Below are 20,415 nucleotides of genomic sequence, written 5' to 3'. Positions count from 1 at the left end.
GACACACCGTCCTCCAGAACCGGTCCCCCACGGCCCGCGTTTCTGTCTTCCTCTTCCTGCAGATTCTATGCGGCTGAGATCGTCTGCGGTCTTCAGTTCCTCCACTCCAGAGGCGTCATTTACAGGTTGGGATCAATCGGCACTCAGACTAAATGAAAGGATTCTTACCCGCTGCGTCTCTGCAGGGATCTGAAGCTGGACAACGTGCTGCTGGACTCCGAGGGGCATATCAAGATTGCAGACTTTGGCATGTGCAAGGAGAGAATGCAGGAGGAATCGAGGACGTCCACCTTCTGTGGGACACCGGACTACATCGCCCCCGAGGTTAGGACACACAGTGTAACAGTTAATCAGATGATCGAGTTGGAACGTCCCACTGTGGGGTGTGAGTGTCTCTTCAGGAACAGAATGAACAATCGTGTTTGTGTGCTGGGGGCGGGGGTGTCAGATCCTGCTGGGTCAGAAGTACAACAGCTCGGTGGACTGGTGGTCGTTTGGGGTTCTGCTGTATGAGATGCTCATCGGTCAGTCTCCCTTCCATGGCCGGGACGAGGAGGAGCTCTTTCAGTCCATACGCACAGACAACCCCATGTACCCCCGCTGGCTCACCAAAGACACCAAGGACATCCTGGTCAAGGTCAGATTGAGCAGTGGTTTTGTCCTCATTCCATACTTATGTGTTTGTTGTGCAGCTCTTTGTCAGGGAGCCTGAGGGGCGCCTGGGAGTCAAGGGGAACATCCGGGGGCACAGTTTCTTCAGCGCCACCGACTGGAACGCGTTGGAACTACGGCAGGTGGAACCGCCCTTCAGACCGACCTTGGTAACTCTTCCATTGCTGTGGCTCCCGTGGTCTTGCAGTTGTGGCGCCACCCATTGCTCTCGCCATCTTGTATTATGGACAGAGACTTTGTGTGGATGGAAGCTTTTCCACCCCAGAGTGGTCATGACATGTGGCACTGCCTGAACGTCTGTGTGCTTGCAGACATCGCCCAGCGACTGCAGCAACTTTGACAAGGAGTTCATCAACGAGAAGCCTCGCCTGTCGTGCGCCGACCGGACACTCATCAACAGTGTGGACCAGACCATGTTCTGGAACTTCTCCTTTGTCAACCCGGGCATGGCTCATGTGGCGGTGCATTGATGAGGCTTTAAACGCTCCATGATGTGACAACCACCGAGTGAGTGGTGTGACCCGTGATGTCTGGAGCCAAGTAAGACAAAAACTGACACAAGTCATAAAGAATGTCATTCAAGTAGAAACTACTATATAACCTTTGTTCGTATCAATGATGCTGCATGTGGACTCATTTACCTCAGGTCGTGTGTCTGTTGATTCTTAGTCACACAGGTCGTGGTGGTCTACAAAGGTTGACTGGTGGCGACTGGACTCATTTCATCATTTCATTTTTAGTCCAAAAGGCTTCTTCAGTTAAAAATGTAGGATGGAGTAGGAGTCCTTCCTCCATCGTTCCTGGAGTAGGAAGGATGGAGTTTCCCTATTTATGTCTGCTGGGGGTGGTCACAGTCGGGTGGTTGTTGTGCTGGGTGCCTGTCACAGCTGGCGAACGGCCGCCCTGCAGAAGAGCTCGTCGGTGGCCTCCCTTGCCGTGCAATGACATATTGGGACATATCGGCTTATCATCGGATGATAATTGATGGCGGTATGTTGTCCTCAACAGACAATAAGAGTCCACTTTTCTTGATTCAACCTTTTGTGGATTTACCTCGGGTGTGTTAGCAATGGATAAATATAAATAATAAATATAAATAATCCTGTTCATGTCGCTGACCTGTTTACATTTGATGTGCTACTGTTCCTCAGAGGGTTGCACCGAGTCATGGGAAATAAAATGTCTTTTGGAGTAAAAAGTTTTTTGTTTGAACAAAACAGCTAAGCGAAGCAAGGATGGTGTATTTGTGCAGGAGTAAGATTCCCATGCCTCAACATGTTCATGTTTTGTGAAAAAGCAAAGCTATTCCGCAGGATGCAGTGATGTGCTTTGGTGAGAAAAGGTGAGTGTTTCAATAATAAATGAGTGATGTTGACACCTAGAAGCAGGCACAATATAATCTCGAATGAATTCTCTTTCTTTCCTCGTCAAAGTGCAGGCGTCATCAACTCCAGCCTCCCTGTACAGTAGGTCAGCTCACGGTAGTTCACTCATTTCCAGTAGGGGGCAGCAGATCCACACGATTATAGAAAACCATTATTGGCTAGCTGAAATTAAAAATAGTGGTTTCGGAGAACAGATTGTACAAATAATGACTATATTCTTAATTACAAGTTAAGACTGAATGAGATTTTATGTGTTAATGTCTGTCACTCACTCACGGCTTATGCGAAGCGGGTGCTCAGGGTTTCCAGGCTCTGAGCAGGAAAAGGGGCGTGAAATAGGGTGCTGTCACGATGCCCCTTCTTGCTATAGCTTAGACCAGGGGTGCTCACACTTTTTCAGCGTGCGAGCTACTTTTAAAATGACCGAGTCAAAATGATCTACCCACTACAAAAATGCAAAACATCTATTTATTTTCAAATGTATTGAGGATTATTTGTACGTACAATGTATGTTGATGTACCTTACATAACCAAATGAGCCAATATTGCAAAACACACATAATTAACTATTAACATTTTTTGTAATTACCTGAGTTTACTTTGATGACTTGCACTGAATTGAACCAGCCAGGGATGCATAGTCCGGACAGTAGCTGCTGATAGCCAGGTTAGCCAGGTTAGCCAGGTTAGCCAGGCAACCGCACTTCGAAAAAGACATTGTGAAAAGAAAGTCCACCTCCCATTCCGTATGGAAGTGATATGTTTTTGCCTTTTTACTTGGTCCAGCTCCTTCACTCATTTTAGTGACCATAAACTTTAGTGAGGGCTTAAAATCTGACGCAATTCGCCGACAAGCTTAGCACTTTGCATCGTTGTTTACGCATGAGCGGTGACCTAAAGGTCAAAATTCAGTTGTCATCTGACTGGTTGTCCTGTATGTCAATCAAGTAACGGGGATGGATGATAGGCTGACATCGTAAGTTCTGCTGCACTTAGAGACGTTGTTTGATTTGATTGGTCGCCCGAAGGGCAACATTCAGTTGTCATCTGAATGGCTGCCCTGTATATCAATCAAGTGACGGCATTGATGCTAGGATGATATTTTTTAATGTCACGCCGCGATCGACCAGCGATCGACCAGTACCACCTCCGCGATCGACCGGTAGATCGCGATCGACTTAATGAGCACCCCTGGCTTAGAAACTCCAGGACTTACGGCCCCTTTAACACGAACAAGAATCTAAGTGATTTTTAGAAGTGTTTAAACACAAACATCCACACAGTAGTAGCATGTCCTTTACCATTTATTGTGTTTACATTCCTCAAGGTGTTCAACAGTCGGGATGCTAGGTTCCATGCTCTGCTTGGGAGAGCCTCAAACAGAAACGTGTGTCACATGTTCGTGTGTCCCTTCGTGGCATAGAAACAAGTGGATGGCTCTGGGTTCCTTCTTTGTAGGTTCCTATCAGCGTTTGGTACGGTTCAGACAGACCTGCATAGGGAAGGAAAAGCTCAGCCAAACATTTAAGAGACTTTGCTCAATATTCAGGAGGCAACACGGTGGGACTGACTGGCGGCAGGTTCTCAGCGCCTCCTGGTGGTGCCAGTAGCGCTGCTACAGTTGCGGCTCAGCTGGGGGAAGTGAACGGTGGGCGTCCGAGAGGTCGGGCCGTACAGGCCGAGGTTTCGGGCTGCTGCGGACTTCCTGGGCATCTTCACACAAGGGAACGGCGAGAAGACCTGCGCTATCGTAGTGGTGGCGGCGGACGTGAAGGATGGTGCGGACGGGGATGGAGGGATGCAAGATCGAGATGATGAGCCGATGGACGAAAGCGACGGCGTGAAGGGGGAGGCTGTTTTGTAGAAGCGGGAGCCCTGGAGAGGTGTGGATGAAGTGGGGTGATGAGCAGGGCTTCGGCTTGGGGTAGAAGGTGGCGTGGAGGAGGAGGACGGCTCGGCGGATGCCAATGTAGACTCCGATGAAAGTGAGGGACTCAGAGTGGAAGGTGAAGTGACACAGGGGTCACTGGAGGTGTGAAGCGGCGGTGGTGGCGCAATGGCGGCAAAGTGTCTGTCAGAGCTCTCAGAAGTGCTCGAGTCCTTGTGTCTGATGGAAGATGGAGGCGGCGGCAGAGGGACAGGCTGCGTATGAGAGGTCATGTTTGTAGGTTTGTCCTCCAGGTCCATGGAATCCAGTTGCACCTCCACCTCCCCCACCTCCGTCCCATCAGGAAGATTCTGCCCAGCATCTTCACATGATGGGCCCGGGGGTGAAGACTCGGAGGAGACGCTCCCCTCCGCCAAGCCCTCCTCTGGCTTCACATTCTCCTCATCCAGTTCCTCCGAAGTGCCAAAGCCCAGCTGAGCTCGAGCCCTCGCCACATTCCTCCGATGAGCTCGCACGTGTGCTCGCCAGGGAGACCCCGCCCCGCCTCCCGAGCTCCCTGAAGACACGCTACTGTTGGAGGGCCGAGAACCGCAGCGCTGCCTGCATGGAGAGCCTCGTGTCTGGGAGGACGGAGCAGCTGGGATCCCCGGTAGAGTGGAGGTGGAAGCCCAAGGAGCGCCGATGGGCTTCCGACCCAGAAACAGATGGTTGATGACGGTGCTGGAGGGGTTGAGTTGGGAGGCCAGGACGCGTGTGGCTGGACACTTGTCTGTCAATCAAACAAGGGACAAAATTAGCCCCTAAATCCACCACCAGGCGGTGCACTCACACAGAAGATGACCTCTTTTGTAAATCCAGCAGCAGATTAGTGGGAGATGTTTTAGTTTTGTACCACGTGATCAGTAATAGGACCACATTGGGGGAAAGAGGAGATGACCACAATAATATATGCACAGAGACGCTTGCCTGAGAGAAGAAAGTCCTACATTTACAAGAATAAAGTCACCCATTTAGAAGAAAAATAGTCCTAAATTTACGAGAAAAAAAGTTGTTGACCAAGGCCAAAGGTCACATAAGGCCCCCCTATTCATAGCTGTCTCAGGCTATGCCTGCAACAAAGTTACAAGTTTTTTTTCACATAAATGTGCAACTTTATTGTTGTAATAATATGAGTTTCTTCAGGTAAATTTACAACTTGGTCTTATTTTGGAAATCTGAGATTATTCTGTGGCAACAAGCATTGCCAGAGACAGATAAGAAAAGGCGGGGCCTAATCTAGGGGGCGGGGTAAAGAAGGCAGACAAGCTAATTCAGGGGTGCTCACACTTTTTCAGCATGCGAGCTACTTTTAAAATGACCGAGTCAAAATGATCTACCCACTACAAAAATGCAAAACATCTATTTATTTTCAAATGTATTGAGGATTATTTGTACGTACAATGTATGTTGATGTACCTTACATAACCAAATGAGCCAATATTGCAAAACACACATAATTAACTATTAACATTTTTTGTAATTACCTGAGTTTACTTTGATGACTTGCACTGAATTGAACCAGCCAGGGATGCATAGTCCGGACAGTAGCTGCTGATAGCCAGCCTCAAGCACACTTCCAAATGTTTATCAGTCATGGATAATATCCGTATCACAATATCCGTATAATATTCCATATCCGTATGGAAGTGATATGTTTTTTGCCTTTTTACTTGGTCCAGCTCCTTCACTCATTTTAGTGACCATAAACTTTAGCGAGGGCTTAAAATCTGACGCAATTCGCCGACTAGCTTAGCACTTTGCATCGTTGTTTACGCATGAGCGGTGACCTAAAGGTCAAAATTCAGTTGTCATCTGACTGGTTGTCCTGTATGTCAATCAAGTAACGGGGATGGATGATAGGCTGACATCGTAAGTTCTGCTGCACTTAGAGACGTTGTTTGATTTGATTGGTCGCCCGAAGGGCAACATTCAGTTGTCATCTGAATGGCTGCCCTGTATATCAATCAAGTGACGGCATTGATGCTAGGATGATATTTTTTTAATGTCACGCCGCGATCGACCAGTACCACCTCCGCGATCGACCGGTAGCTCGCGATCGACTTAATGAGCACCCCTGAGCTAATTGGTTTGTGCTCAACTGCTGTTTTGCTGCCACGTTAGAAATAAAAGCTTGCCGAAAGCAGGAAGGAACGTTTCCTTCCTGAAGAGTCATGCTCTATTTTACCTCTGACATGACTTTATTGTGGCAATATTACAATTTTACTTTACTTTTACTTTATTCTCATAACTTTACGACTCTTTCCATCCATGAGAGAGACGTCAACAAACTCTTCAGGAGACAGAACCCCCGTAGTGCAGCTGGACTGGACTCTGTGTCTCCGTCCACCTTGAAGCACTGCGCTGATCAGCTGGAGACACGCCACGTGCCTGCCTGCTTCAAGACCTCAACCATCATCCCTGTTCCCAAAAAGCCAAGGACCACAGGACTTAATGACTTCAGACCCGTCGCCCTGACCTCTGTGGTCATGAAGTCCTTTGAGCGCCTTGTGCTCTCACACCTGAAAGTCATCACTGACCCTCTCCTAGACCCCCTGCAGTTTGCCTACAGAGCCAACAGGTCTGTAGACGATGCAGTCAACTTGGCCCCCCACTTCATCCTCCAGCACCTGGACTCCGCAGGAACCTACGCTAGGATCCTGTTTGTGGATTTCAGCTCTGCCTTCAATACCATCCTCCCGACTCTGCTCCAGGAGAAGCTCTCCCAGCTTGAGCGTGCCTGACTCCACCTGCAGGTGGATTACAGACTTCCTGTCTGACAGGAAACAGTGCGTGAAGCTGGGGAAACACGTCTCCGATACAAAAACCATCAGCACCAAATCCCAGGGCCGCGTTGTTTCTCCTCTGGTCTTCTCCCTGTACACAAACAGTTGCACCTCCAGTCACCAGTCTGTCAAGCTCCTGAAGTTTGCGGACGACACCACCCTCATCAGTCTCATCTCTGACGGCGGACGAGTCCGCCTACAGGTGGGAGGTTGACCATCTGGCAACAACCTGGAGCTCAACGCTCTAAAAACAGTGGAGATAGCTGTGGACAACAGGAAGAACTCAGCCTCTCCTGTCCCCATCAACCTCTGTGACTCTACGATTGACATTGTGGAGTCCTTTCGCTTCCTGGGTACCATCATCTCCCAGGACCTCAAGTGGGAGCCGAACATCAGCTCCCTCATCAAGAAGGCTCAGCAGAGGATGTACTTCCTACGGCAGCTGAAGAAATTCAGCCTGCCAAAGACAATGATGGTGCACTTCTACACCTCCATCATTGAGTCCATCCTCACCTCCTCCATCACCATCTGGTACGCTGCTGCCACTGCTAAGGACAAGGGCAGGCTGCAGCGTGTCATTCGGTCTGCAGAGAAGGTGATTGGCTGCAATCTCCCGTCCCTCCAGGATCTGTACGCCTCCAGGACCCTGAGGCGTGCAGAAAGGATTGTGGCCGATCCCTCTCACCCCGGACACAGACTCTTCGAGACGCTCCCCTCTGGCAGGAGGCTGCGGTCCATCAGGACCAAAACCTCACGCCACAAGAACAGTTTTTCCGGTCTGCTGTCAGCCTCATCAACAAGGCCCGGAAACCACCCTGACACTCCTCACACCCCACCTCTGCCTCATCCTGCCACTTTGACACTCTCTATATGCGTTACATTAACGCTCAGTTTGGACTCAGTTTGGATAACAACCAGACTGCACCTCCGGAATAACAAACAAAAAACAGACTGTGTGACTGTTTACATATATTTATACTGTTTATGCTGGATATTTTGTATTTTCATTTGAATAGATGTGTCTGCACCTACTTCACCAAAACAAATCCCTAGTATGTGTTTGATCATACCTGGCAATAAACAATTTCTGATTCTGATTCTTTACCGCTTCATTCTCGTATATTTACGACTTTATTCTTGTAACTTTAGGACTTTTTTCCTTTGTGACTGTCATCGCTGTACAACGTTATCAGAACTCTCGTAAATGTATGACTTTATTGTCAGAACTTTATGACTTTAATCTCGAAAATTGTTGATTTTATTCTCCGAACTTTACGACTTCTTCTTGTAACTTTACAACTTTATTCTCATAACTTTACCACTTCATTCTCGGATATTTACAACTTTATTTTTATAACTTTAGGACTTCCTTTGTGACTGTCATCACTTTACGACTTTTTTTTATCAGAACTCTTGTAAATTTATGACTTCTCAGAACTTGTCGACTTTAATCTAAAAAAAATTGGGTTTTATTCTCCGAACTTAACGACTTCTTCTTGTAATTTTACAACTTCACTCTCGTATATTTACGGCTTTAGTCTTGTAACTTTAGGACTTTTTTCCTTTGTGACTATCAGAACTCTCGTAAATGTATGACTTTATTCTTAGTACTTTAATCTTGAAAATTGTTGATTTTATTCTCCAAACTTCTTCATGTAACATTACAATTTTATTCTCATAACTTTACAACTTCATTCTTGTATATTTACGACTTTATTCTTGTAACTTTGACTTCTTTCCTCATAACTTTACAACTTTTTCTCAGGAATTTACAACTTTTTTTCTTGTAACTGTGTGACTTTGTCATAACTTTACGGCTTTTTTTAAAATCACAACTTTGTAATTTTATTCTTGGAAATGTATGACTTTATTCTCCTAACTTTACCACATCATTGTTGTATATTTACTACTGTTTTCCTTTAACTTTACGACTTGAATCACGTAAATTTATGATTTTATTCTCCAGACTCTACAACTTTATCTCATAACTTTACAACTTTATTGTCATCACTTTACCACCTCATCCTCGTATATTTACAATTGTACAATTTACAATTGTAACATTGACTTTTTCCCTACAACTTTATTCTCCTAACTTTGAGTTTTTCTTGTAACTTTACTACATTTTTTTTTTATTGTAAATTTACTTAATTCTTGAAACTTTACAACTATATTCCAATAACTTTTTTCTGGTAAAATAACCTTTCTCTTGTAATCTCTTTTCTTTTTATGTGGCCCTAATTCTCCCTGGTAGGAAAGATGAAATTTGGTCCCGATGGAGTTAAAAATGATTTTTGTGTTTGTTAGCTGCAGTGAAGACCGTCTCCATACGATAGAAACCACTTTTTAAGGCCTTGGAGAAGTGGAAGGTGTTGGTTATTTCACTGATGTACAGCCTTTAGTTAGGATCAGAAGCCGCCCCCACACACCTACAAGGCCCCCCACTGAGCAGACAGCCCCCTCACCTGTGCGTATGCATAGCTGCATGGCCTGCTGCTGCTGCCGCCTCTTGATGCGAGTGTACTGCTTCTTGAGCGCGCTGATGTCCGTGCTCATCCTCTCCATCATCATGCTGTTGATGGCCGCCTGATGCTCCGCCCTGGCGCCGCCCCCAGCTCCTCCCACCGCTCCCGGACTCAGCTCTGCGATGTTCCCGAGCTCGACTCGCTGGTCTGGAAGGAGGCAACAATCAGTTGCTCGTCTTTCTGCACATATAAAAAAGCAATGCGCTGACCTTTCAGGTGTTTGTGGTAGCGCTGGAGCTCTGGCGCCAGCAGGCCTAGCGGGCCCAGACAGCCCAGCGCCGTCATCATGGAGTCTTCATCGGCCACGTTGACATCGTCGTCATCACTCTCCCGGCCGCTGTGATTGCTGCTGATGAAAACACACAAACCTTGTCACTTTGTCAACGCACAAGTTCCTGTTTCATGTGCGACCTTGCTCACCTTCCGTTGGGCCTGACCGACATGGGGAAGGGCGTGATGTTGTAGGTGTATTTCTCCCGGAGCTCAGCCAGCTGAGGGAAGGGGAAGGGCGCCATGCAATAGACCTCCTTAAAGGATGGAGAGATTGTAATAGCACCACCTGTTACCCAAGTCTGTTTATTTTTGGGACTTCACCTGTATGAGCTCAGGAGGATGAATGAGGTTGTGATCCAGCATCTCTTGAGTCAGACAACCCATGATGCTGTAGAACTCATCGGCCGTCTGACAGTACATGATCCTCCTGGACGGACAACACAATTTCATCACAGATGTTACGATGAAGGTCAGAAGTGCAATGAAGTAGAAGCGAAATGATCCACCCACTCTCCCAGTCTCTCCCAGATGGCGAGGGCCACCCGAAACAGCACCTCCGAGCCCTCAAAGAAAACCGAGTCCCATATCTTGAGCACGGTGGGCGCTGGCAAGCAGGTGGCAAACATGGTGAGGAACCACTGCATGGTGAAGACGTTGGTGAGCGGCGGCTCGTAGCTGCCTGGTGAGTGGGACGTTAGTGCCGGGTGAGTTAGCACCACGCATGGGTTCCAAAACTCTGCTATACCCCTCCAGACATTTGACCTGAAGTCCAAGCGCACTGTGTAACTCCAGTCATGCTGTTTTTCCATCTTTATTCCCCTCCCCCTGTAACAATTGACATCCGCCACTTTGGAAGCGAGGTTTTAGAGGAAATGATGGAGACATACCACCCGCCTCCCTGTTGGCCGCCCTCTGGAGGTGGTGCAGGTGCTGGGACAACCTGGGAAGCTTCACTCGCAGCAGGTCTCGGAACACCGCCATGTCCACTGATGGAGACAGATACCGTTTAGCCACAAACGTCCTGACAGGTACAGTGGTGTGAAAAAGTGTTTGGCCCCTTTTTTGGCCCCTTCCTGATTTCCTTTTTTTTTCATGTTTTGTCACAAATGTTTCAATGTTTCACATCATCCAAGAAATGTAAATATTAGTAAAGAACAACACAAAATGCAGTTTTCTCGTGAAACTTTTTATTATGAAGGGAGAAAAAATATCCAAAGCTACGTATATGGCCCTGTGTGGAATGCTGAATCCTATTGAGATGCTGTGGCATGACCTTCAAAAGGCTTCATGCTGGAAAAGCCTCCAATGTGGCTGAATGACAACAATTCCTCCACAGCGCTGGAAGAGACTCATTGCAAGTTATCACAAACGCTTGATTGCAGTTGTTGCTGCTAAGGGTGGCCCTTGCACTTATTAGCTTTGGGGGATATCACTTTGTCACACAGGGACACAGAGCTTTGGACTTTTTCTCCCTTCATAATAAAAAGTTGTATTTCAAAACATTGCCGTGCATTTTGTGTTGAGCTTACTATTCATTTTAAAATGTGTTATAAAATATGAATAGATTTGTATTTACCTGACAGCGCCCGCAGGTTGTTAGCAAAGTAACTCTCAGGAAGCACTTTGTCAATCAAGTAGATCATCACCTGAGCACACAACAGAAGGACTTGTAGTTTTGGATGAAAAAAAGAGCGTCGATAAAAAGTTGAGGTCACCTTCAACGCATCGCTCTCGTCGCCCTCCGTCACCTCCAGAATGAGCGCTGCCAGCACGTTGAAGCCTTGGCAGTAGCCCACCGTTTTGTTCCAGCGGGCGTAGGCCAGCAGCACACGCTTCAGCACCACCCTGTCCTGCTCCCCCTCCTGGCCACAGTAAGAACTGCAGCCTGTCCTGTGGAGGTCCTGGAGATCAGACACGTTTAAGATTATTGACGGCGTCATTTTCCGCATCCCCCAGTTTGCTGGTTACCTTGACGATCTGAATGCCCAACGAGTCGTCATCTGGGTTGCTGCGCTCGTTGAAAGCAAAACGAAGCGTCTTGTCCCAATCGATTGAGATGCTGTGGAGGTACTGGTCAGCCAGCGTCAGCCAAACCTGCACACACGAACGCCACTGCTGGAACCTCCCTTTCTGTTTGTGCATCCTGCCGGGATAGGACTCACCCTCTTCCTCCATTCTTTGGGGATTCCAGTGGGAAGTCTGGCCACGGCTTTAAGGGCGTCGTACCACTGCACCGCACACAAAACAAAACCTTTTAACCACGCACCTTCAGTAGACCCTGGTGCTGGTCTTGGTTCCAAGACCACATGCGGATAGTGAAAAACTGCAAGTAATTACTGCAGTAATCCCTCATTTATCACGGAACATTGGGTCCACACACAACCGTGATGAGTACATTTTACACAAAATTGGATTCCTTATTCATTCATTCATTCATTCATTGTCTACCACTTATCATCACGAGGGTCGCGGGGGGTGCTGGAGCCTATCCCAGCTGTCTTCGGGTGAGAGGCGGGGTACACCCTGGACTGATCGCCAGCCAATCACAGACAAACAACCATTCCCACCCACATTCATACCTATGGACAATTTGGAGTGGCCAATTAACCTAGCATGTTTTTGGAATGTGGGAGGAAACCGGAGTACCCGGAGTAAACCCACGCATGAACGGGGAGAACATGCAAACTCCACACAGATGGCCGAGGGTGGAATTGAACCCTGGTCTCCTCACTGTGAGGTCTACGCGCTAACCACTCGACTGCCGTACAGCCCTCCTTATTTATAAATGAAATAAATTCAAAATGTTTAAAAGGGTATTTAGAAGGTTGTAAACATATTAGAGCCCTCTGGACATGAAATAACACCCCATAGTCACCTTTCCACCCCAGTAGCCAATATAGTAGATTTAGAAGAGAAAATAAGATATTTAACACAAAGTTGAGTTTTAGCTTGGCATAAGGATTACTGTGCCTGTTGGGTCATTCAAACCTGCAAGAAAAGCCTGCCTGCGATCAAGGCTGGTGCATGTGCATGATTTATAAATATATCTTTAAAAAGCGATCGAGTGAAGCTGTGAAATTGAAAGCGCAGAAGAACGGCTTTTTGTCATTTTGTCACATGGCTCGCTCTTCCCTGTCCAAAGCCTTCTGCTCGCTGGACATTAACGTTCTCCTCAGACAGCTACAACGTAAGACGACACACAACAGAATTTATACAAAGCTTCCATTTTTGGTGTCTCGCAATCACGGTGCGTACGGACAAGGACAAACAAAGCGTGAAATCTCACTGATCATCAATGAAGCATTGTAAGACACTTTAGCTGACTCATCACCTATTTGTAAATCATTACTCATTTATAGTCAATGAAATGGGTTTTGGAAAAAACTAACCACTTTTGGTTGTCCTCTTACAAACAACATTAAACTCATCCCGCAGCAACTTAACACCCAAATATGTACCAGTATGAGTTGAACAAATGTTTTCCCATAATGCATTTAGTTTGACCAAAGCATTTCATTGGAGGACAGGCAGCATAGGAAATGGATGGATGGCACTGCAATGTTGCCTCTGTCCACCAGAGGGAGCCATGGTGGCCAACGTCATTGCAGCACACCAATGAATGCGTTGCTCCGACACATTGCACTATGGATGTATTGCATAGCATAATGCAAACTATTGACTAGGACTATCGGTACACGTTTGTATATTTCTCATATATATACTGTTACATATGTAATCTCCAGTGGGTTGACAAGCTCATGATTGGCTCCTGCAAAATAAAGCGCTACCATTTCCTCACTGACTCGCAACAGTGCTTAAACAATTGGTAAAAGAGATGTCAGGAGATGAGAATTTATCCACAAGTTATCTGAACAAGCCACAGGTTGAAGACCAAAGTAGCGGCATGAAATACTGGTGTATATTTTATATGCCATGTGAGTTTTCACCTGCTGGAATCCATTCTTCCCCACGGAAGGCTCAATGGTGAACTTCAGCCTTGTGTCCACTCCTGTCAACACAAACACACTGCAGTCATGATAGGACATCACATCACCCCAAAATCAGAAGGTTGGAGTTGGATGCCAAATCTAAACAAAGATGGAGTCACATGACGTAGGAACTTGGACACTAATCAGTCCAGCAAGGACACCAGGGGGACATTCAAAATGTAGACCCAAGCTTCCGGCTTTGGGGGGGGTCACATTGGATGTTTCAGGTCAGAGATTAAAACTAGAAAACCTGCTTGGTTTGTCTCGGTCGCTTTGTCCGGCGCCATTCCTGTTGGCGTTCCTCTCTGCTGAGAGCTTTGGAGGAGGATTAAGGCGGAAGCCACACCCACTCTGGCTGCCAATCACAGATTAGTGGTGCACTATACTCAACCTTTCTAAAGCTAATACTGTATTATTATTGCTATTATTAGCAATGCATCTTTCTAATGATGTGCTTAACTGTGATTTGACACAAAATCAGATCTATTCATTGTCAGCCCCTGGGGAGTGGGGGCAAACTGTCATGTAAATTGCGGGATTGCTATGGTATGTTGCGATGCGTTCGTGACGTCATCGCCCCGCATTTCCACATTACAAAGCGTAATCTAATCAACGCGTAAACGATTATTTCTTCCGTGTTCGGGTCACCTGGCTCCAGCGTGCACAGCAGCCGGGGGGCGCTCCTCGATATGCCGTTCCTCTTCTTGAGGACGCTGCTGATGATATTGCCGACCCCTCCCGTCGCCTGCTGCTGCCGCTGCCTGCCGCCCGCCCGCGGCCTCCTGCCGGCGACGGATACTGAGGAGGAAGCGGCGGCGGCGGCGAGCCGCTCCTGCCGCATGCTGACCCAAAAAAAGTCCGTCCAGTCAGCTCATGGTTCCGATCCTTGTGGACGTCTTGCTCGGAAACGGCCCGAACATCCTGATCGATCCCGGCCCTCGCCTTTCTCTCTCACGCGCTCTCGCAAACAAACCAACAAAGGACGACGACTTCCGCGTTTAACACGAACACACAGTGAAGCTTCTGGAAACAAAATGCTCCGATTTAGGATGTGGACTCGAGCGATAGAAATGAGGCTGATCCTCTTCCTCGTCTTCTCTTCTTCCTCCTCCTCCTCTTTTTAGCATCATCAGGAGGAGGTGCAAGGATGCTGAGCAGCATCCGGACGGAGGGAGAAGATGCAGCACAAGGGTGAGCTCATCCTTTCACTTCCTGTTTTAGCCTCCACATCAGGACTGTTTTCAGTTTTATCCCAGCCTAGCGCTTCATTAGGTACCCGACCTGATGACATCCAATGGATCCAAGGATCCATTGGATCCTTGCAGCATGGAACTCCATTTGATATGACTCATTAAAAAGTAGTTTTGGACTTGAACCTGAATTTGGTTGGATGTATGTTTTATTGAAAAATAACACATAGAACGGGACTCGAACCCGCACATCTGCCAGAAAAGGCAGCAGCTGTACCATTACACCAATTACGTTGCACACTTGCCAAGAATGCGACCCCATGCAAAAGGTATGCTAATTGGAGTGAATATACTTTGACAGGTGTCCAGGGCTCAGCTGTTCCTGATATTTGGACTCGAACCAAGTAGGGTGAAAAAGGAGCGTGGACTTTTCTTACGTCTTTTCTGCGAGACAGCCTGCAGGCACGCTGTGATGATGTCGTAGTTCTTATGCAGTTTGTGGATGAGGCGATCTCGCCGTTTCAGATTGCGAATGAGCTTGGCCGACTGCACGCCCGTGCGGTACTTCACCTCCTGGATGATGGCACGCAGCTCCTCCGGCGCTGAAACACACACACACACACACACACACACACACACACACACACTGCAAGTTGATGGAACAAAATGGACGTTAGCCAGCATACCAGGGTTTCCATGCCTATGCTAGCCAAGTAAATCAGTAGTGGTATAATATTGTAATATCTGTGACTTTGTGTGTTTGGGCCTTTAACAGGGCGGGGCTTGGAAGGTGACGGTGCCACGTCACAAGTGAGAGAGTGAGACTGGGTGTGGCGCTAGGTGAGTGAGAGTGTGGAGAGAGCGCTAGCAAGGAGCGAATGGCGTGCGTGTGTTGGCGTGGGTTGTGGCCCACAGCAGCCCGGGTGTGAGTGAACTGTAAAAAGGTTGACCGCTATTAATAAAGCGACTGAAGTGGATCGGCGACGTGAGTGTCTTCCTTACCACAACCAGGGGCATTACAATATTGTGAAATATTAGTGCCAAATATTTGACAAAGAAATTGTACCTTTAAAAAGGCAGCATTTATGTTAGAAAGACTATAATTTATGGTAATGGTAATGGTTTTATTTCATTTGAACATGCATCAGATTACAATCCCATAATCAGTTCCCAGTTCCACATGTCCAAAAGGAGTAGGAAGAAGCAAAGCTTATTAAATCCTACCCCTCCATCTGGTACTTTTACAATCAGTAACTGTTACATTTGTTCACTTCCTGCTTTCCATAATACAGTTTAAGGTTTTTTATTTGTTATTTCTTTTTAATTTTTAATTTTTTTATTTTTTGTCCCGTACCGAAGTACGGGGTGATATGACCATTCAATGACATAATGGGTACCATAGTAACTGTCAATATAGTAATATGTATAGCACATCATGACTGGTTCAAGACTCTTCATCCTTGTATTTAGCAAACATCAACTGCTTGTATTGTTTCTTGAATTGGCTCATCGTTGTGCATTGTTTGATTTCCTTACTCAATCCATTCCATAGTTTGATTCCACATACTGAAATGCTATGGCTAGCATAACGTAGTCCTAGCATAGAAGTGTTTCAAATTTAGTTCTTTCCTGAGATCATATTTCTCCTCTCTTGTAGAGAAGTATTGGATGACATTTTTAGGTAATTGGTTATTTTTAGCCTTATGCATTATTTTAGCTGTTTGAAGATGAACTATATCAGCAAGTTGAAGTATTTGTCATTTTAGAAATGAGGAGTTAGTATGTTCTCTGTAGGCGACATTATGAATTATCCTTACTGACCTTTTTTGCAGTACATTTAGCGAGTGAAGATTGCTTTTATAGTTATTAGCCCATATTTCCACACAATAAGTAAGATATGGTAGAACCAGAGAGCAATAAAGAGTGTGGAGTGATTTCTGATTGAGAACAAATTTTGCTTTGTTCAATACTGAAATATTTCTGGCCACCTTATGTTGTATATTTGTAATATGAGGTTCAGAGACAGCTACTTCCCCCTGGCCATCAGACTGCTGAATGTCAAATAAGCCCCTCTACCTTTACTTGCATTATTATTATTAATTTAAATTATTTAAATTATTTGGGCAATTTACTGTTCACGCTGCACTTTACATTATGTTGTTCATATGTGGTGTCTATTCTATCTATTTATTCTCCACATTATTATTATTATTTATTATTACTTATCTTCTTTTGTGTCTGCTATTATATGGGAGCCAGGCAACGACATTTCGTTGGCAATTTCACTACTGTGTTTTTGTGCAATGACAATAAAGGGAGTCTATCTATCTATCTATCTATCTATCTATCTATCTATCCAGCTCATATTTTCATCTATTGTGATCCCCAGAAATGTATTTTCGTTCACCCTTTCAATGTCCACACCGCCCATTTGTATTTGCTGGTGCGTGTCCTTTCTGCTGTTACCAAACAGCATGATTTTAGTTTTACTTAGGTTCAAGGACAATCTATTATCATCAAACCATCTTTTTAGTGGGACCATTTCTTCTCTGACCTTTTTGTCTGTACTCCCTCCAGAACAAAAAGCAGTGGTATCATCCGCAAATAATACCAGCTTTAAGACTTTCGTAACTTTGGAGATATCATTGATGTACAAGTTGAACAGTTTTGGCCCCAGTATTGACCCCTGGGGAACTCCGCACGTAAAATATGAACTTGCAGATGTGTATTCTCCTAGCTGTACGTATTGCTTCCTGTCAGCTAAGTAGCTTTTGACCCAGTTCAGAACTAATCCTCTTATTCCGTACCTTTCTAATTTAGTTATTAGGATGTCATGATTGATTGTATCAAAGGCTTTTGTCAGATCCATGAATACTGTGGCTGCACACTTCCTCTGATCTATAGCGTTAGTGATTTCCTCCGTAAGTTAATCAGTGGCATGGAGGTAGAAATATTAGCTGTGTATCCATACTGACTTTCTGATAGGAATTTGTTGGCATTAATAAATTTATCCAGCCTGTTGTTGAATAGCTTTTCAATAATTTTGGAGAATTGTGGTAGTAAGGAGACTGGCCGATAGTTTGTAAATTGGTGTTTATCACCATTTTTAAAAATTGGAACAACCTTTGCTGTTTTCATTTCTTGGGGAAATCTTCCAGTCTGAAAAGATAAATTGCTGATGTACATCAGCGGTTCTACGATCTCGTTAACTACTGTTTTTATAGTGTCCATTTCGATTCCATTACAATCAGTTGATGTTTGTGCTTTACAATTTTTGACAATGTCGATGATTTCCTTTTTTGTTACATCTGTCAGAAACATCTGTCAGAATTAGGATTCCTTTCTATTGTTTCATTCCTTTCCTCGCTTGTCCTTTGTTTCGGAATCCCTTCTTCTAGTTTGGGACCAATATTGACAAAGTAGTTATTGAACTTTTCAACTGTCTCATCCATATCGTCATTATAGGTGTTTCCCACCATGAAATAATTAGGGTAGTCTGTCTTCTTGTTACTTTTCCTGATAATACTATTTCGTATGCCCCAGGTTGCTCGAATATTGTTTTTGTGCTTGGCTAGTAGTTGGCTATGATATTCCTTCTTTCATGCTCTTTGGATTGTAGTCAACTTATTTTCATAAGTGTTGTATGTTCTTTCTGATTCTTTAGTCTGTTGAATGATGAATTTCCTGTATAGTGTGGTTTACATGGTTTGTGTCACTGATAATGTTCAGCTGTGGGCGGTGTTTTGTCCTACTGCGTTCGTCGGTCGGTAAACGCACCACAGTGAGCGCCATGTTGCCTCAGTTGAGCTTTTTACTATTTTATGACTTCTCTGACGCTTTCTTGAGCTTCATCCATTTCTCCGGGTTGATGCGGTGCGTGAATGCATAGAGATGAGGTTTTGGTTCCATTGTAGGAGCTGTGCAGGTGTTTGCGCACCTTTTCGCTAAGTGGGGCTCCTTTGTTCATTGGTGCTAACATTAGCACTCAAGCTAACTGTCTGACCAACTATTGTTCTAATAAGCGTCATGTTTATTTAATGTCCTTGTTGATTTCTGTATTTAATGTGCCTCGCCTAATCATTATGTTTATGTAATGTGAGTTACGTTACTTATCGTCTATTTGTGTATTTGTATTGTATGTGTGTTGTTACAGTACCACAGCATAAAGCCTTAATAAATCCACCAGAGGAAACCTGCCGTGTTCTTTGACTTGAACACACCTTTATATCTTTGACCGCTCCAGAGCAGTGGATCCTTGGAGACATTCTCACCACGCCGAGAACGCTCTCCTTTTCAATTTATGCGACTGCGGCATTGTTATTGTATTTGTTTTACAGTGTTTGTGAATGGCACCCTCCATACCAACAGGGGGCGGCAGAGAGCCGTACCAGGGAGCTCAATTTGCAGCGGGGTGCTGCACTCAAATTTAAAAAGGACAGAAGAAAAGGGGGTACATTTCCTGTAGGCGTGCCCGAGGAGCTAAGTACACTTCCTGAAGTGTAAGCACCAAAGTGTGCAAACTGAAACACAGCCTGTGGAGTATTTAACTTGACCCCCTCCGCCCTCAACCCGCAGTCCTGCCTGTGTTTACTCAGTGAGGAAACAATAGCATTAGCATTCGCTGTCAACACACTCATTAGCCTCGGCATCCCCGTCCGTTTGGCTTCGGACTTAAAAAGAATATATACTGCGGGATCAAAGCCCGGTCTTCAAGCGAAGCACCCCCTGCTGGCGTAGAGAGGTACAGTTACTCCTGCAGAAGCATGTTGAAATACTTTGTCCACACACTAAATGAACAAGTTCAATTATGTCACACTACTGCGGAGAAAGTATGCGATTGAAATGTTTACTGACACCTTTAAAAGCTAAAATGATAATAATAATAAGTAGTAGGTGTTTCTATAGCAACATAAAACATATTAATTTCATTTAACGCCAAAGAAGTAAAAACGTTCATGTGTGTTTCTCCGACCTTTCTGGGACAGGTAGTGGACCTGGTGCCTCCTGGTGTGCTTCTCCTGGAACTCCTGGAGGAAACTGGACCCCGTGTTGCATCGACCCAGAAATCCTTCCGGTCCAGACGCCTCGGTGGAACTGTCCCAGCTGTCCACGTTCCTCCTGCCGCCACTGTACGTCTCGTAGAGCTCCACCAGCAGGCGGTCCACGATGGACGTCCTCGGGGTTCGGACGTCTGGGTCGCAGCTGGAGACCACCGAGCCGGAGGGGACCTCCTGCAGCTGCGCGGGGGACGATGGTGCTCCATCGGGCGCCTCGGTGGAACTCGTCCACTGCTGGAAGCCGGAGAAGTCTTCCGAGTTGACGAGGTTGTCCTCGGCGTCACATATGTCAACTTCCAGCAGTTCGCTGGCGTGTAACTTCACCTCAGACGCCATGTTTGCCTTGACAGAGGTGACGTCAACTAGCCCAACACCGGGAAAGTTTGTCGGCGAGAAGATTGTGGAGTCTCCATTCCTCACATCTGACACTTTTCTAGCTTCCTTTCTCAACATTTCACTTCCCCGCCTGCCCGCCAGCACCGGGCCGGCCCTTTCACCCAAACTTTAATGCCTTGCACGGCAGGTAAGACTGCTTTCATTGGCCAATCGCAGCCCGTCTCCAAAACACCAAACCGACCAATCCGGTTTGTGCTTGTTGAGCCACTGTCGTTAGA

General features: G+C 45.9%; 2 protein-coding genes across 8 annotated transcripts in view; one reads left to right on the top strand and one right to left on the bottom strand.

Annotated features, from left to right (window-relative positions):
• Nucleotides 1-3,848, top strand: part of prkcq (protein kinase C, theta) — a 19,416-nt gene extending 15,568 nt beyond the window's left edge. Inside the window, exons 11-15 of one of the 3 annotated variants that reach the window (XM_058065779.1) lie at nucleotides 63-125; nucleotides 186-324; nucleotides 449-637; nucleotides 693-821; nucleotides 984-3,848. In XM_058065779.1, the coding sequence (XP_057921762.1) occupies nucleotides 63-125; nucleotides 186-324; nucleotides 449-637; nucleotides 693-821; nucleotides 984-1,142 (679 nt within the window). In that variant the 3' untranslated portion in view covers nucleotides 1,143-3,848. Of the gene's footprint in view, nucleotides 1-62; nucleotides 126-185; nucleotides 325-401; nucleotides 638-692; nucleotides 822-983 lie in introns of all 3 variants that reach the window. The other 2 variants (XM_058065777.1, XM_058065778.1) reach the window with 2 other exon arrangements.
• tbc1d30 (TBC1 domain family, member 30) lies at nucleotides 3,330-20,415 on the bottom strand. 5 transcript variants are annotated; one of them, XM_058065756.1, is made up of 15 exons: nucleotides 19,717-20,415; nucleotides 15,182-15,346; nucleotides 13,513-13,574; nucleotides 11,728-11,793; nucleotides 11,534-11,659; nucleotides 11,281-11,466; nucleotides 11,142-11,211; nucleotides 10,453-10,551; nucleotides 10,076-10,244; nucleotides 9,887-9,992; nucleotides 9,713-9,819; nucleotides 9,502-9,641; nucleotides 9,233-9,439; nucleotides 3,629-4,714; nucleotides 3,330-3,549 (listed from the first exon to the last, which is right to left on the bottom strand). In XM_058065756.1, exons 1-14 carry the CDS (start codon nucleotides 20,252-20,254, stop codon nucleotides 3,642-3,644), a joined length of 3,114 nt encoding a protein of 1,037 aa, XP_057921739.1. In that variant the 5' UTR covers nucleotides 20,255-20,415; the 3' UTR covers nucleotides 3,330-3,549; nucleotides 3,629-3,641. The 5 variants fall into 5 exon arrangements, with proteins under 5 accessions (XP_057921739.1, XP_057921737.1, XP_057921740.1 ...); XM_058065754.1 differs by having other exon boundaries at nucleotides 3,330-4,714; XM_058065757.1 differs by having other exon boundaries at nucleotides 3,330-4,714; nucleotides 9,502-9,638.

The sequence above is a fragment of the Doryrhamphus excisus genome, chromosome 3, assembly GCF_030265055.1.
Source record: "Doryrhamphus excisus isolate RoL2022-K1 chromosome 3, RoL_Dexc_1.0, whole genome shotgun sequence".
Classification (NCBI taxonomy): Eukaryota; Metazoa; Chordata; class Actinopteri; order Syngnathiformes; family Syngnathidae; genus Doryrhamphus; species Doryrhamphus excisus.
This window is presented reverse-complemented; position numbering and strand designations above follow the sequence as displayed.